Source organism: Anolis carolinensis, chromosome 1 (assembly GCF_035594765.1).
Source record: "Anolis carolinensis isolate JA03-04 chromosome 1, rAnoCar3.1.pri, whole genome shotgun sequence".
Lineage (NCBI taxonomy): Eukaryota > Metazoa > Chordata > Lepidosauria > Squamata > Dactyloidae > Anolis > Anolis carolinensis.
In genome coordinates, this window is record NC_085841.1 from 222,813,559 (window position 1) to 222,831,066 (window position 17,508).

A 17,508-nucleotide genomic window follows, 5' to 3' on the forward strand; every position below is an offset into this window, starting at 1 on the left:
TCACTGTCATTACAAAAACAATGTGACAGTGTGTCCCTTCATGGCACTGTATGTACCTTGCTCGCATTGTACGTATTCATGAATTTCACAGACTGCCATTAGGAAAAAAAAATCCTTAGAGGCTTTTTACCAATTCCTTCCTCTGAAATATAGTCCATGCTGCCTGATACTCATTGAAGGTTTCCAGTCTAAGTAAAGGATGAGTATCTCTTATCCAGAATTCCAAAATACCCCATTGTGTAATTCAAAATATGGAGGCAACAGGCTTGTTTTCTGCTGCCCTGGAGATTAGGACGCAGAACAGCTTCAAATTACAGGAAAGGAGATTCCACCTGAACATTAGGAAGAACTTCCTCACTGTGAGAGCTGTTCAGCAGTGGAACTCTCTGTCCCGGAGTGTGGTGGGGGCTCCTTCTTTGGAGGCTTTTAAGCAGAGGCTGGATGGCCATCTGTCAGGGATGCTTTGAATGCGATTTTCCTGCTTTCTGACGGGATTGGACTGGATGGTCCATGAGTCTCTTCCAACTCTATGATTCTATGAATACTTCTGGTCCCAAGCATTTCAGATAAGGGATACTCAACCTGTATTAACAAGGGCTTTCATTACTTCCCTGTTAATTTTTTTAAAGGATTTTTTAAAAAGCCAATTTAGGATTGCTAAAACTCGCTCTTTAAGAATCCTTAGCAATGCTGACATGAATGTTGTTAGACTCCTTTTATATCAAACAATGAAGAGTAACCCCCCAAAAGACAGCCTCATAACAAGACCTGGATGCTGGCTATGCAACTTCAGTCTGCTGCGGTGTTTTCTCCTCTTCCTCTTCTTCTTCCTCTTCCTTCCCTTAAAGTGGCTCCTTTGAATTGGCAACTTTAACTTCCTTTCTTAAAGAAGATTCAGAGCCTTTCAATGGCTTCCATGGCCGGAATCACTAGGCTGCTGTGAGTTTTCTGGGCCATATGGTCATGTTCCAGAAGCATTCTCTCATTTCGCCTACATCTGTAGCAGGCATCCTCAGAGGTTGTGAGGTCTGTTGGAAACTAAGCAAGTGGGGTTTACATAACTGTGGAATGTTCAGGGTGGTAGAAAGAACTCTTGTCTGTTGGAAGCAAGTATTTGGCCAGCTTGATTAGCATTGAATAGCCTTTCAATTTCAAGGTCTGGCTGTTTATTGCCTGGGGGAATCCTTTGTTGGGAGGTGTTAGCTGTTCCTGATTGTTTCATGTCTGTAATTCCTCTGTTTTCTGAGTGTTGTTCTTTATTTACTGTCCTGATTTTAGAGTTCTTTAACACTCGAAGCCAGATTTTGTTCATTATCATGGTTTCCTCCACAACACCACTCAGAAAACTGAATTATTCCAGACACGAATCAATCAGGGCCAGCTAACAAAGCAGGGAGCAGCCAGACCTTGAAACTGAAAGGCTATTCAATGCTAATCAAGGTGGCCATTTTTTTTTCGTGTTAGGAGCAACTTGAGTCGCTTCTGGCGTGAGAGAATAGGCCGTCTGCAAGGACGTTGCCCAGGGGATGCCCGGATGTTTTGATGTTTACCATCCTTGTGAGAGGCTTCTCTCATGTCCCCGCATGGAGCTGGAGCTGATAGAGGGAGCTCATCCGCACTCTCCCCGGGTGGGATTCGAACCTGGCAGCAACCCAACCTTCAAGTCACTTAGTCCACTACGCCATCTGGGGGCTCCAGGTTCTTTCTCACACCCTGGACCTTCCTTGCTTAGTTTCTAACAGACCTCACCTCTGAAGATGCCTGCCATAGATGCAGGCGAAACGTCAGGAGAGAATGCTTCTGGAAAATGGCCATACAGCCTGGAAAACTCATAACAACCCAGTGATTCCGGCCAGGAAAACCTTCGAGGACACAGTGCAGCTACAACTCCCAGGATCCCATAGTATGAAGCGAAGGCAGTGAAAGTGACGTTCTTTCTACCAGCGTCTCTTGTTTTCTTGGGACCTGTTTATTTTCAACTGTACTGCTTTCAAAAACGCTCCCTTTTACAACTTGCGAAGTGCGAGGACCAAGGAACAAGGGGGGGGGGGGTTAGGCGGGGTTCAAAGGGAGGGGTAGAGGACCTGGCTTGCCCTCCCCTTTCCCGCCCTTCCGCGCCCTCCCTCCCCCGGGCTGTTTAATAATGTATCGAAGCCGTGCCCTCTCTTCCAATCAAGCCGCGTCTTTCTGCCTCCCTAAAGGTCCTTCTTCCGACAGCCAAGCAAGAGAAGAGATCGGGGGAGGAGGGAAGGAGGAAGCCGTGAAAGGGACACATTCTCTGTCCCGCAGCTCAGGGCACATAAAGGAGAGAGGCGAGAGGGGAAGAGGAAGCCGTGAGGAAGCTGCTTTGTCCCGCAGCTCAGGCCACAGAAGAGGGAGAGGGAGGAGCGCCGCCCGCGCGAATCCTTTTGGCGCCTTTTCCGCGCCCAGGGCCAGAGGCGAGGACTCAGGAGGCGAAGAACCTTGAAGCGGGACCTCTTCCACTGGAGAGAAAGACAGCGAGAGAAAAAGGAGGAGGAGGAGGCACCTGTGAAGGGACCTCGCCCCACGCGAGCCAAGGGGACAGAAAAGGGCCCCCTGAAGAGGAGGAGCCCCCTTCTGCGCAACTGAAGGAGCATAAAGAAGTGAACAGAGCAGAACAGAACCCCACGCGAGTCCTCTCTCCACAGCTGAAGGGACAGAAGAAACGGACGAGGCGGAGAAAGGAGAGGAAAGCCCACGCGCGAGGGGAGAAGTAGCCACGGAAAGTCCTGTTCCAGAACCGAGAGAAAGAGAGCAAGGAGTCTGGGACTGATTGTTGAGCCCTCGCGAGTCCCTTTGTCGCCTTCTCCACAGCTGAAGGGACAAAAGAGACGGACGAGGCGGAGAAGGGAGAGGAAAAGCCTGTCCCGCAGCCGAGAGAAAGCGCGCGAAGAGATTGGGACCGACTGTTGAGGCACTCGCGAGTCCTTTGGCGCCTTCTCCACAGCTGAAGGGACAAAAAAGACGGACGAAGCGGAGAAGGGAGAGGAAAAGCCCGCGCGAGTCTGTCCCACAGCGAAGAGAAAGCGAGGAGATTGGCACTGGAGAGGAGGCACTTGCTGAGGCAACACGCGAGCCCCTTTGGCGCCTTCTCCACATGTGAAGGGACAGAAGAAACGGACTTGAAAAACCCTGTCCCGCAGCCGAAAGAAGAAGGACTGACTGGAGAGGAGGCACACGCGAGTCCCCTTGGCGCCTTCTCCACAGCTGAAGGGACAGAAGGGAGAGGCCCTTTCCTTTTTCCCCTCAGCCGCAGAAGCGAGAGAAGAGGGCGCTTCCAGAACTCGCCCCACAGTTGAAGGGAGACGAGAGGACGCCTTGAGAGGGCTCAACTCTCTTCCCTTTCCTCCTCCTCCTGGCCGCCGCATGAGTCTCTCTGGGCCGGTTCCCCGCTGCCTCTTGGTGCCTCCCGCCCCGTCTCCTCCTCCTCCTCCTGGTCCTGCTTCCTGCTCCAGCCATGAACGCCTCTTCTTCGTCCTCGCCGTGGGCGCCGCTGGGCAACCAGACGGAGGCGGCGGGCCTGCTGTGGGCCAACAGCAGTGAGGCGCTGGGCCGGGCGCTGCGCTCCTCCTTCACGCCGCGCTCCGTGGTGAGCGACGACGGCTTCGTGGTGGCCGCGCCGGACGAGCGGAGCCTGTACATCATGCGCGTCGTGCAGATCGCCGTCATGTGCGTCCTCTCGCTCACCGTCGTCTTCGGCATCTTCTTCCTCGGCTGCAACCTCCTCATCAAGTCCGAGGGCATGATCAACTTCCTGGTCAAGGACCGGCGGCCCTCCAAGGAGGTGGAGGCCGTGGTGGTGGGGCCTTACTGACCCCTGCTCGTTGCCTTTTCCTGGAAGGACCTTTCTTTCGGCCTGGTCTGGAGGAGACCCGAGGCACCTTCGCCAGCCCCATCCTTTCCCTCCCGCAGCATCCAAGACATTCCTGCACTAAGTAGGAAGCGATTTTAAGCAGAGGCCGGATGGCCATCTGTCGGGGGTGCTTTGAATGCAATTTTCCTGCTTCTTGGCAGGGGGTTGGACTGGATGGCCCACAGGCTTTTCCAACTCTAGGATTTTATGACTGCTTAAATGGGGGTGGATATTAGGGGTTGTTCTTCTTCCACTCAGCCTCTGGGGATGTGAAGGAACATTTCTGGGACAGAGTTTGGGAAGGCCAGGATTGACTGGAGTGAAAGACTAAAAAGACAGAAAACTGTGAAAGGAAGTCATGAAGGCAGCCAGGAAGCCTTTCAATCTAAATTGTGGGTTGCTGTGAGTTTTTTGGGCTGTACGGCCATGCTCCAGAAGCATTCTTTCCTGACGTTTCGCCCACATCTATGGCAGGCATCTTCAGAGATTGTGAGGTGTTGGAAACTAGTCAAGTAGGGTTTATATTTCTGGAATGTCCAGGGTGGGAGAAAGAACTCTTGTCTGTTTGAGGAAAGTGTGAATGTTGCAATTGGCTACCTTGGTTAGCATTGAATAGCCTTGCAGCTTCAAAGCTTGGCTGCTTCCTACCTGGGGGAATTCTTTGTTGGGAGGTGTTAGCTAGTACTGATTGTTTTCCTTCTGGAATTCCTGTTTTCTGAGTGTTGTTCTCTATTTATTGTCCTGATTTTAGGAATTTTAAAATACCAGTAGCCAGATTTTGTTCATTTTCATGGTTTCCGCCTTTTTGTTGAAATTATTCACATGTTTGTGTAGTCTGACATGGTGGTTGTTCAAGTGGTCCAGCATTTCTGTGTTCTCAAATAATATGTGGTGTCCACTATAAATAAAGAACAGAGGAATTCCAGACATGAATCAATCAGAGCCAGCTAACACCTCCCAACAAAGGATTCTCCCAGACAGTAACCAGCCATACCTTGAAGCTGAAAGGCTATTCAGTGCTAATCAAGCTGGCAAATTGCAACATTCACACTTGCCTCAAACAGACAAGAGTTATTTTTCCTAACCTGAACATTCCACAGGTATGTAAACTCCACTTGCTTAGTTTCCTGCAGACCTCACAACCTCTGAGGATGCCTGCCATAGATGTGGATGAGAAGTCAGGAAAGAATGGTTCTGGAACATGGCCATACAGCCTGGAAAACTCACAGCAACCCAGTGATTCCGGCCATGGAAGCCTACAACAACACATAAAACTGTGTGTAAGAAATTCATGAACGCAGCCAGGTAGCCTTTCAATCTGAATGGTATGTCTTGTAAATATGGTAGCATGTAAATGCACACAGAGGAAACATTCCCAACTTTGCTGCTTTGTTTTTAAAGGGAGAGGGTTGGGGTTAGGGTTAGGGGGTTGTTGATAATGAAAAAGAGATGGAGCCAATGGACCCTGGAGTTGATTGTAAAACCATTCAGCTCTCTCCTGTAAAGGGTTTTCCTTCAGAGTGTGAATGTGAAGGGTAGGGCATGCACATCATCCATCGAATTGTGGTGCTTTTTGGGTGTTTGTTTCTGTGTTTTCCTCTTAGTTCCAGTTTTCAACTTGTCTGTGACAGAAATGGCAGTACGTCTGTTGTGCCAAAGACATGGTTTCTGAACCGTCTACTTTCTACTGTAGCCTTCTCCTTTTTAAACATGTATTCCATCGGGGTCCAGTTTGTATTTTGTACCTATCACTTCTTGACGCTTATTTGCTGCTGCTAAAAAAAAAGCCCATGTGCTTGACTGCTGCACCTGTGACTTTATAAATTTCACTGGTTTACATAGCTCAAAAAAGTGCTCTGATGGTTCTTTCTTTCTTATTTAATTTGCTTAATAAAATCGATCTGAATCTTCTTTCCTGTGTCAGTTGGTATAGCCCTTTCATTGAAATCCACACACTTTGGACAAGTTGCGCTGAACATCTGGAGCATGAAGGGAACTTTTGCATGTTAGGAGCTCTTTGACATATAAAAGATGAACGTTGCAAAGTATAAGGTGATAGAAGGGAGAGAGTGCAGGGCTTAACTATCCAGTTCTTATATATGTCTGTGCAGAGTTCATGGAGCTTACTGTCAAGTAAGGTTCACCCCACTGGAGTGGAACACCTTGAAAATGAAGAAATAGTTTGTGATGCTCAAAGACTGTTCTGAACGGGATTGGGATCCATCCTTTCCACCCCACAAGTTAAAACAGGAGATTCTCCTCACCCCTCCCCAGGGATGGATTCATAGGGAGAGCTATGGAAAGATAAACCCTCTGTCATGGAAATGACCCAGCTGGGAAAACATGTGCTGCTACTAATGAACAGTGAAGGGTAGCGATTTTTCTACTAGTGCAATTATTTATAGACAGGGAAACTGTGATGAGAATGATGGCATCATCGACTGGATCTGTGTCTGGCCATTTGATTGAGCCTGGCAATCTGCAACAAGCCCAGGGCTGACTGGTTCAAGCAGAGATCTTATATTTGCATCTTTAGTCAGTAGAGAAAAAAGCAAGACAAGGTGATACAAGCCTTTCTCTAATGCGGAAGTCTCCATAGAAGGCCCAGATGATTTATTTCTGTGACTTCATTGAAGCATTAGGAAGACCTTAGATTTATTGTACTATGTAGAATATCTTTTTTTAAAAAAAAATGGGTCACATTTTTTGATTCTATGTCCACTTGGGTCCTTTTCATAATGAATCTACAAAATTGGATCTACAAAAATCACCCATTTGGTTTTTAAAATTGCTCTGTTCTTCCATTTTTTTTAATTGTGGCCCTACTTTCGACATGAATTACATACTTACATGAAACAAGGCAATCTGATTTAATAAAGTCAATTGAGATGGGTAAGAAAGATTTTAATGAGTAAAAGACCCTTCAGCTATTTTTCTTTTCTCTGTTTGCATTGCCTTTTGTGAATTCCATAGATAGGGTGTCTAGAGGGATAATGAGATAACTGGGCAGTGTGTTAGGAGAGAAAGCAGCAATACAAGGTATCGCTATGTTGCTATGTGCCACAGGTTTTCTTGGCAAGATTTTTTTTTTAGAGGGGGCTTGCCTTTTCCTTCCTTTGAGGTTGACTTGCTCACAGTTTTCATGGCCAAACATGGTTCAGCACTCAAACCACTACACCACATTAGCTCCAAGGTTGTTGCTTTGAAACCAAAATGACTTTTTAAAATAAAGCTGGAGAAGCTTTTGGTGACAAACTGCTTCTCCGATCATCTCTCCCCTGGAGCCAGACTGACAAAGGTTGATGGCAACAACTCAGGTGGGACATAGCATGGCTTGAAAAGGATGGATATGATACTGGGTGCTTATGCATGTGGCTTTGCAAGATAGCTATTGTGGGTCAGTTCGGTGGCAATACACAGGAAAGAAGACAGTAGGAGCAGCCTGGAAAGTAGTAAAATGAGCAGAATAATACAAAATAATTAGCTCTAGCAATGGGTGACAATGGAGAGGAAAAGCAGCGCAGAAAAGGAAGGTTGGAGATATTTTTCTCTCCATGCTATGACAGGAGAGGAAGGACTGTTCTGGGAGTATTCTCCCTCTTTCCAACTCAAAGCAACAGGTAGAAAGCTCCTCCAAATCTCTACAGATCGCTCAACTGTGTGATGATATGCATTACTTAGAAATTAAAAGAATTATATCACTCAGTTCATTCTTTCTGAGAATTTTTCTCAGAATAAAGAAAATGTATTTGCTCACATATGAGAGAGAGTGCTCACATCTGAAAAACTCATCCTAAACAGTTTTTTATCTGATCTGTGGTCTGTTTTTGACTGTCTTAGGCTTTTGCACTCTAATGTTGTGAACTCCAGATGCATTAGACTATAAACCCCATCATCCCCAGCATGTGATGGATGTTGTATTCCACTATTATCAGGAGAGTGCCAGCTCTGAGTTTTTTTGCCAACCCTTCTTTACAAATATTAAAAGCCAAATCAAACGGAAAACTGCCCAGATTCAGGTGTACCCATGGAAGCTCCAAGATCGCCTTAACTTGCCATGCTAGTATTGTCCTGCTACTTAATATTTGAAACAACATTCTCTATGAAGCTTGAATCAACTGGGAGCCAGCAGTAGGTTTCAGACCACCTTCAGGTAACAGTGCACTGAATATTCCATGCAGAAAGAAAGGAAGGATTTAGAAAATAAAGTGGGAGAGCAGCTCACAAGTTATGTATGAATGGAGGAAAAATGACAGGAAATGAGTAATAATAATTTGGATGACATTCGCAGGGAAAGGCAAAAGGAAATCGAAGGCAAAAAGAAATTACTGTGGGCAAAGATTTTAGTAGCAATATCCAGAGTGGGATAATATTACAATATAAAATGTATCAGTAATTGCTTAGTGGTCATACCAAGCCTTATCTTTTATTGCTGCCATTTGGGGCAGGGGTGAATCTGGCTCTGCGTTCCCATTTTGTGACTGATAAGCCTCCAATCATTTTCTTTTGAGGTCTAAATGTCTGAGAACCTCTGAAGGATTAGTTTTAGTCCCTTCGCCTGTTGGAAAGACAACACTTTCCCCTTCATGTCTCTTTTGCTTTTCAAAATGGTACTTTTATTTGCAGTGTTCTCTGAACATAGGACAATCCTTTAGTTGTGCTTTAAAAGATTTTAGAAAATTACTTCTACAGACCCTGAAGTTTAGTTATGATGAAAGCTCACCAGGTTGACCATACATCCTATTTCAGAGACAGCTATCTGGCTGAAGGACTATCAACAGACAGCGCTGTTCAGTCCAAGAGCTGCTCAGTCCAAGTCTCATTTAAAGACTGAGCCATGCTCCGGGGGGTTGGCGGGGGGGAGGGTTGGGAACTTGAGGTTTTTTATCAATATTTAGTGTCTTATAGTTGTCTACACTGACCAGAAAACTTGGACTCACCTTGAATCCATTGCACTTTGATTCCACAACAAATGGAGACTCCCAGTGAATATCCAAGCATTTCAGATTTTAACCTGACTTTGTCCCACTTTAGTTAAAATTGGGGGCACGCCCTGGAATTTAGGGTTTTGTGGTAATCTAAACATAGATCCACACTTGGATTGGGTCTTTTCCGACTTAACACCCTTTCAAGATTGACATGGCTACTACCACCTTTTCCATGTGCTTATTGGAGCCTCCGGTGGCCTAGGGGATAAAAGCCTTGTGACTTGAAGGTTGGGTTGCTGACCTGAAGGCTGCTAGGTTCGAATCCCACCCGGGGAGAGTGCGGATGAGCTCCCTCTATCAGCTCCAGCTCCATGCAGGGACATGAGAGAAGCCTCCCACAAAGATGGTAAAAACATCAAAACATCCGGGCGTCCCCTGGGCAACGTCCTTGCAGACGGCCAATTCTCTCACTCCAGAAGCAATTCCGGTTGCTCCTGACACGAAAAAAGTGCTTATTTATTCAGCCACCTCTTTCTGGCTGATCACACAGGCACCCTGTCCTAACATCCGTAGACATGAGAAGTGATAACTAGGTGGCTGCACAGAGCTCCGTGGCCAGTGGTGACATGGAGGATGAGGTGATATCCCAGTGGAGCTGAAACAGTCCCAGCCTGGTTGGACCAACTAGACATCAGTTCTGGCTTCAGCACATTTGTACAGGACTGCTTTGGGACAGAAATAAACAAGAGTAACCTGCTCAGTGTAGACACGTATCATGTGGGAATATAGGCCATCTGCTTACAGTCTACCTCATTATAAGGTGTTTCTATTTAATTAAGGCAATTGTATTTGAATATATAAATGAGCATACATCTATTTTACCCAAAACAGTGCTTTCCTTTGTTCTCTTTTTAGGTAATATAATACATGACAATAACATGATAAACCAGTTTAGTAGCGTCAAAGGCTTACACAAAATGCAATGTGTGCTTCTGATCTGAAGCTTTTAATAGCAAGCTGTTTTAACAGAACAAAATGCTGTTTTTTCCCCTTTAGTCTTTAGAATACTAACCATTTAACCAACATGTAATATTGACTTTAGGCCTGAATATGCTGAAGATCCCAGATCTTGACTGATCTTGGAAGCTAAGCAGGATTGGCCATGGTTAGTCCTTGGATGGGATACCACCAATGAATACCAGGTACTGTAGGTTATATTTCAGTGGAAAAAACTGCCAAAACAACATCTTAATATTCATTACCTAAGAAAAACCATTGAAATTTAAGAAGGGACCATAAGTCAACGGTCACTTGAAGGCACACACACACACACAACATTGATCTTACACTCAATTTTTTTGACCTTATCCTCAGTTTAAGCAAGATTCTAAAGATATTTAACCAAAGCAAATTTGTTTGTAAATAGTCAGCAGAAGCAGCAGCAAACACCCCTTGTTATTTGGAGAAGGGAAAACATCAAGCTGTTTGTAAGAGCCAACTCAGAAGATGTGCTTGGAAGAACTCAGGTTTGACAAGTGCAACTCATGGCTCTTATTTAGATCAGATTGAAGGTACCCATTGTATCCTCTGTAAAACAATTATGAGTCCAAATTGCTGTGTCCATACTATTAGCACCTATTTTGGCTTGTCATTTGCTCTGAGGTCAGTTCAAAGTGTCCCTAAAAAGAAAAAGGCTTAGGACCAGGGTATGTTTCTTCCCCTATAGGAAACAGCCTGTACTATCTTGTATAACCCTGCCTGTCAATTGGAGTGCTGTCTGGACATCCCCATTTCTGTTAAACATTCCCGATAGTGGAACTAATGGAAAGAAAGAACTATTTCAGCACCTACATCGACTCTGTAACAGACTCACAAGGAAGTCTTTGCTACATCTTACCACATCCCCATGGCCTTCTGTGGGATTCTCTCTCTCACACACACACACACATACACACACACACACACACACACAATCTAGATGATGTTTTTATGATTCAATTGTTTTCAATTATTCTGTTCATTTGTTGATTCAGTAAATATTTTTCATCTGATTTTTTGAGTTTACCTTTTCACAGCCTTTTTGTTATATGTATTTGTTGTAGTCTGATTCATTTTAACATGGGTTAATTGTCTATTGTAGTTTAAGAGGTCAGCAGCACTAAGTTCAGTCAGACTATTAGAAGCAAAGCAGAGTTCATCACCTTCCACATCAACTTGACCTGCTTTTACATCATCAGATACATTAGTTGTTTACCTGCTGTTCCCAAGTCTGTTATGTCTTCTGTGTTTCTGCGCATAGGAGGCTTCCCTTAATTTTAGAGGGTTGCAATTTAATTTTGTTTCCCATATGCTGGTTTTCTGTGGAGGAACAATACTGGGTATTTTGAACCCCTATCTGCTATTTGCAATTGGGACAGGTTTGATGCACTTACAGGAGCCAATGTTCTATTTAGTAAGAATTTCCCTTTCACTTTAGATGGTATAACAAAAGGGTGAGATGATTTTAATGAGTGCATTTAAGTAAGGCTCAACTTGTGAAGGTCTCCTACACACAAGGAGTTCTGCAGTGCAATATAACTGGAGGAAAAATATATTTTCATTGAGCTTAGTAAAAATCAGAGCAACAAGGAAGGCTAAAATTTCAGTACAGAACAACTGACCATTCATCTGTTCCTCAAGCAGGGCATCCTTAACCAGCTCCTGCAAGAGCAACGTACATTGCGGAATGTGCTGTGAAGCTGTACCAGAAACATTTTTCAAATGTGACACTTTCAAAAGTTCAGCCCAAACTTCCAGCCTTAGCTTCTTCGTCGCCTGGAACACAAGTGCAGTCTCAGGAAGCAATAATTCTTGTATATATTCACAGAGTTCACTCGTTTGGAACTGTCATTAGTCACATGCTGTTTTGAAACCTCTCATACACAGAAAGACTTGAGCCAATAGTCTTGGTTTGCAAAAGGTACATGCTGTATTTATGCAATATCTGGTATGTGGCCTCATTAAACTGTCTTAGTGAGACATAACAAACTGCTAAACAGGAATGTATTATCTATTAACCTGCAACATTCTACAGCATTGGAGCTGTAGCAGGGCTGGCTTCCTGTAACACACACAAAAAAAAGATTTCCTTTAAAAGGAGGTGGTGGTGGTGGTGGTGGTGGTGATTGAAAGGTCAGTTTGGTAATGCATGACTGCAGTCCTAAGGCTATGCTTTCTTTGCATGGCTACAGATTACAGGTCAGCTGTGTATTGATTTTGGATGTGCAAGCAATCAGCGTCATCTGCAATGTGTCATAAATCACTTTTGCATCGGCTCCTGTACCCCTCTGCGATTGAGCAACTGAATTCAAACGCATGAAAACTGGAGTAATGATGGCACTGTTTTTCTTTAAACATTCTCTTTCACTCTCCCTTTCTCTCTGATGCCTCCCCCCCCCCCTTGTTTCTCAACATTTGGAACTATGTGGTTGATGGGCTTGAAATGCCTTAATTGAAAAGCAATGAGTCTACACATGAGAGCACAGGATATGTATGCAGGTCACCTTGTAGCTGAAAAGGGACAGCAGATAGGCAGCCTTGATAACCAATGCAACACCTACTATACCCCTTTCTAAGCACTTTACTTGGCAACATAGTAAATTTTACAAGGATAAGTCTTCCATGTATGTCTGTTGCAGGCTGGGGAATGTGAAAGAGCATAATAATATACGTAAATACCTCTAGCCAGTTCTAATTATTTCAGATCCACTACTCCACAAAAGAGAGGTACAAACTGCACCATTTTCAATGCAGTTGTATTGTGCATGAGTTTTCAAAATTAAGCCTATTATGCTCAGCATCACTGAGAGTAAATATGCATAAACCTGGATGGGAGACCACCAATGAATTCCAGTTGCTGTATGTTATAATTCAAAGGAAATGTACATCTGAGTATTCTTATCTAAGTTCATTGAGAAGCCACATGTCAATAGGAAACTTGCAAGCACATATACACACAAATACACACAGGGTTGTAGCTTAGGCTCTAGTCCTAAGCTTCAGTTCACCAACAGAATATGCCCTATCCAATATAGTGGTACTTACTTCTGAACAGATATATCTCCATTTCAATTATCTGTATTTTGCTACCTTCACATTTGCATTTCTGGGTCTTGATTCCGAAAGACAAGATAGCATTTCTTGAGTGCTTTGTTTTCCACATTAGAAGCAGTTTTTCTCATCAGTCTTCAGAAAACTTTGAAGGCTGATCAAGCTGTTTGTTTATGCTGTCTATGCAAACAATGCAAAGCATTTCCTTTCACTTCATGACATGACAAAAATGCCACAATGCCAGGTCATTCACCATCTCCATCATCTCTCTGTGAGCTGACCTTGACAAACTGCTGAGTGAAAACATTCTATACAATGCTAAAAATGTATTGACTTGGATGCAGACACACAACCTCTGAAGAAATGAAGGAGCCCCTTCCATTTGAGAAGGAAATCGAAGCTCAACTGATGCATCCTATGGGAAGAACAAAACGGATACGGATATTTCATTGATTTCACTTTCTACTTCTGCTGGTATGTTTCACACTGTTCCAGAAAATTCCCCAATTGCCTGAACCACTTTTTAAAGAAAGCTGAAAGGTTGTGTTTGAAATGGAATTGCTTGCAACACTCATCCCAACCCCTGAACACTTAGTTGCCATTGTAGTTATAGATTAAGTTACAGTTACATTAAGTCTTTGCTTTTCATTTCTCAAAAGTCCTGAAATAGCACTCCTGTAAAGTGATATTCCTCTTCCGCTACTGAATGAGGCTGCAATTTCTAACTGTACAAGTAATTTAAAAGTTACAATTGTACCACAAAAGGAATGAAGTTGTCTCTTGCTAAATTACAATTGCAATGTTCGTATTTTAATTGCAGTCATACATTAGGAATCCAATCATACATTAGGAATCCAATCAACCTTCCTATATTTTGCAGTCCCCCATTCATCCCCAAACCCAACAGTGGAGGACTGAAAGCCCTGTGGAGCAAATTTCTGATGTCTGTCTTCAGTAACTGGCTGGGCAAGGGTTAAACATTTGAAACATAACTCAGACAAGTCAGAAGTGTTCTGGTCAATTGAAAAGCAGACCAAGGAATTGGGATTCAACCAGTGGTTCTCAACCTGGGATCCCCAGATGTTTTTGGCCTTCAACTCCCAGAAATCCTAAGAGCTAGTAAACTGGGTGGGTTTTCTGGAAGTTGAAGAACAAAAACATCTAAGGACCCCAGGTTGAGAACCATACTCTTCCTTGAACATAGATTTGTAGTTCTGATGTATTCCTGGATTCAACCCTGTGCATTTAACTAGTTAAGGCTTATGTGTCAGCGATGCCAATCAGACTTAGTAGCCACATTAACATATGCTTTGATTTCATTCTGCTTAGGTTGCTACAACACACTCTATATGGTGCTTTCTTTGTGGGGCTGAAGTTCAGAAACTTCAGCAAGTCTCAACCAGATTGCTAACCAAGACTGGCCACTGACAGCACATGATTCCCATGTTTTATTTTGTTTTTTCATGTCAGGAGCGACTTGAGAAACTTCTGGTGCAAGTCGCTTCTGGTGTGAGAGAATTGGCCATCTGCAAGGACGTTACCCAGGGGACACCGGGATGCTTGATCCTTGTTGGAGGCTTCTCTCATGTCCCTGCATGGAGCTAGAGCTGATAGAGGGAGCTCACCCAGCGCTCTCCCCCGGTGGGATTCGAACCTGGCAGCCTTCAGGTCAGCAACCCAACCTTCAAGTCACAAGGCTTTAACCCACTACGCCATCAGGGGCTCCATATTCTCATGTTGCAACAGTTCCACTGGCTGCTAGTTTGTGTCTAAGCACAATTCAAACTGCTCTTTCTGACTCATAAATCCCTATACAGATCAAGTTCAGGTTACTTGAAGGATCCTATTCTCCCATATCAGCCTTTCTGTATTTTGAGACCTTTTGTGGAGGTTCTTGTCTCACAGCTACAAGGTGGAAACAAATGAAATGACCTTCTCGGTGGCTGCTCCCTTCTCAAATTTTTCCTCTTCCTTTTGCATGCAATAAGAGGCCATTTTATTACAAGATCTTGAGAGCTGATTGCTCAGTAGGAAGCCTTTCAGGATGGGCTATACTTTTGTTGATATCTTTTTAGTGAACATGTTTTTAATTCTATTGACAGCTTAATTATATTATTGACTTTTTATGTTGTGAGTTTTTTGCTGCACTTGTTTAATTTTTTTCTAAGATGACTTGAGTCCTGGACAAGAAAATCGGGAAGGAGGAAGAGTTGGAAGCATGCAGTGAAGTTGGGGAGGAGATTTACACGGGAGTGGAAAAAGGAAGAAAATCTGTTATTTTACATCACTGGATCCTAGCCATAATGTAACATAGTGATACCTTATAATTGGAAAAAGGAATTAATGATAAGTAGCTTATTTGTAATCAGCTACTCCCAAGCTCTGTTTTAGAGGATATAAGAGGCTTATGTGGTAGTGTTGTCACCAGGTTTTCAAAATAACAGTAAGGAACAACCAAACTGTATGACATGTAAGGGTTGACAGCCATAAAGTAGCTATTAATATGTTTGTGTTTACCTCTGTGTGGTGCATATACTTCTGTCTTTATGAAGGACCCACAACTACAGTAATAGTAATAATTATAATTGAGCATATGAAAGACATTTTTAAATATTTCATATGATGTCATATAACCTGGTTTGCTGTTGCTTCAGAGACCAAGACATGGAACAATGAATTCATATTGCAGGAAAAGAGATTTCACCTGAATATTAGGAAGAATGTGTTGTCTAAGGCTTTCATGGCCGGAATCACAGGGTTGTTGAGTGTTTTTCAGGCTGTATGGCCGTGTTCCAGAAATATTCTCTCCTGACTTTTTGCCCACATCCATGGCAGGCATCCTCAGAGGTTGTGAGGTCTGTCGGAAACTAAGCAAGGGAGGTTTATATATCTGCGGAAGGTCCAGGGTGGGAGAAAGAACTTTCTTAGTTTTCCCATATGCCTCACAACCTCTGAGGATGCCTGCCATAGATGTGGGCAAAATGTCAGGAGAGAATACTTCTGGAACATGGCCATACAGCCTGAAAACACACACAACAACCCTATTAGGAAGAACTTTCTGATGGGAAGAGCTATTGGACAATGAAAAATGCCACCTCAGGGGGTGATGGGGCCTCCTTCTCTGGAAGGCTGGATGGCCAACTTTCGGGAGAGCTTTGTGTGTTTCCAGCAAGGAGTTGGACTAGATGGTTCTTATAGTTTCTTCCAACTCTGTAATTCCATGATTGTATGAATGAGAAAACTCATAGACACCCTGCAATTACACCTGCTCAGGTCCTACAAATTCTATCAACCTGCAATAAAATCTCCCAATTTTCCTACTACCTACCACTATACCAAGCATTACTCATTTTTTTTAATAAGGCATGACTCCTCAGACTTTTACTGTGATGTTTCCATACCGTTTAGAATACCAATTTGTGAGGATAAATACCATTGGAAAGAGAAAAAGTAGAAGACGGGTAGCTCCAGAACTGAGGCATCATCTTGATAATGGACAGGAGCTGGGAGGCCACAGCCTTCTGATGCCACTCTGTAACCTCATATTTCCCTTTCTCGGTGTCAAAATTTCACCCTCATACTTGGGTTTATGCAGCTTCTTCTTCTTAAAGTAGAGGTCACTGAGGTGCTTGGAAAGCTTCACTTTGGACATGTTGAACTTGGTGGATGTGGCAATGACAGACCTCAGGTGAATCCTTCACTGCAAAACACCATTGATGGCCAGAGGCCCTCTTATGAGTGACAGCCTGCTTCCAGGCTACTTCAGGAAGATGACGTGCTTGCCTCGGTGGGGCTCAGTGAGCAGGATCACAATAGTCTCTGTGGTGATGGAAGCCTGCAGCTTTCTCTTGTGGAGAACAAAATTCTTTTTGCCATGATTCAGGGGTTTACAGGACACATTTTCTGTTAGGTAGCATTTTGTGAAGTTTGACAACCCAGTTGCCTCCATTCTTATCATCTCCAACAGGCTTTGTGATCATGGCCGGCTACTTCTCTCCTCTTCTTCTTCTTGATCTTTGTTTCTTTAGCTTTGTATTTGTGCTTGTGCATGGCTCTCTGGTGCACATGGCTGAGTGGGAGTACTTCCCAATATTTTGGGCCAGGACCAGGTTGAGGCTGGTGAGGACTTTCTAGACTTGATTGGTATTCTTCTCACCTACCATCTTCAAAGATGGGGGAAATGCATGTCATCTCATATTATGTCCAAAGTATTGTAGCCTTAGTTTTGTCATTTTAGTTTCTAGGGAGAGTTAAGCCTTGAGTTCTCTAAAGGAGACCTGGCCATAAATCTGTCATGGACCACTAATGCAGAAGCCATGTAATCACATGAAAAATGTATAGGTCTCCACATCCTGATACAGTTCCTCATTGTTTCCACTCATTGGAAAATGTGGGTAAAAATCAAGCATCAACTTAAAAGTTGTGTTTATAATTTGGTCCTTAAGGTAAAGGTAAAGGTTTTCCCCTGACATTAAGTCTAATCATGTCTGACTCTGAGGTTTGGTGCTCATCTCCATTTCTAAGCCAAAGAGCTGGCATTGTCCATAGACACCTCCAAGGTCATGTTGCTGGCATGACTGCCTGGAACATTGTTACCTTCCCACCGGAGCAGTACCT

General features: G+C 43.8%; 1 protein-coding gene and 1 pseudogene across 1 annotated transcript; one reads left to right on the top strand and one right to left on the bottom strand.

Annotated features, from left to right (window-relative positions):
• Window positions 1-3,478: 3,478 nt before the first annotated feature.
• rprm (reprimo, TP53 dependent G2 arrest mediator homolog) lies at window positions 3,479-3,835 on the top strand. The gene has a single exon (XM_062965706.1). The coding sequence runs from the start codon at window positions 3,479-3,481 to the stop codon at window positions 3,833-3,835; it is 357 nt and encodes a 118-aa protein (XP_062821776.1).
• A 12,122-nt stretch (window positions 3,836-15,957) lies between these two features.
• On the bottom strand, window positions 15,958-17,054 carry LOC100560338 (large ribosomal subunit protein eL6-like; annotated as a pseudogene).
• Window positions 17,055-17,508: the final 454 nt, after the last annotated feature.

Excerpts from the sequence above, each read along its gene's own strand:
- rprm (XM_062965706.1), top strand. The coding sequence starts at position 3,479 with ATGAACGCCTCTTCTTCGTCCTCGCCGTGGGCGCCGCTGGGCAACCAG.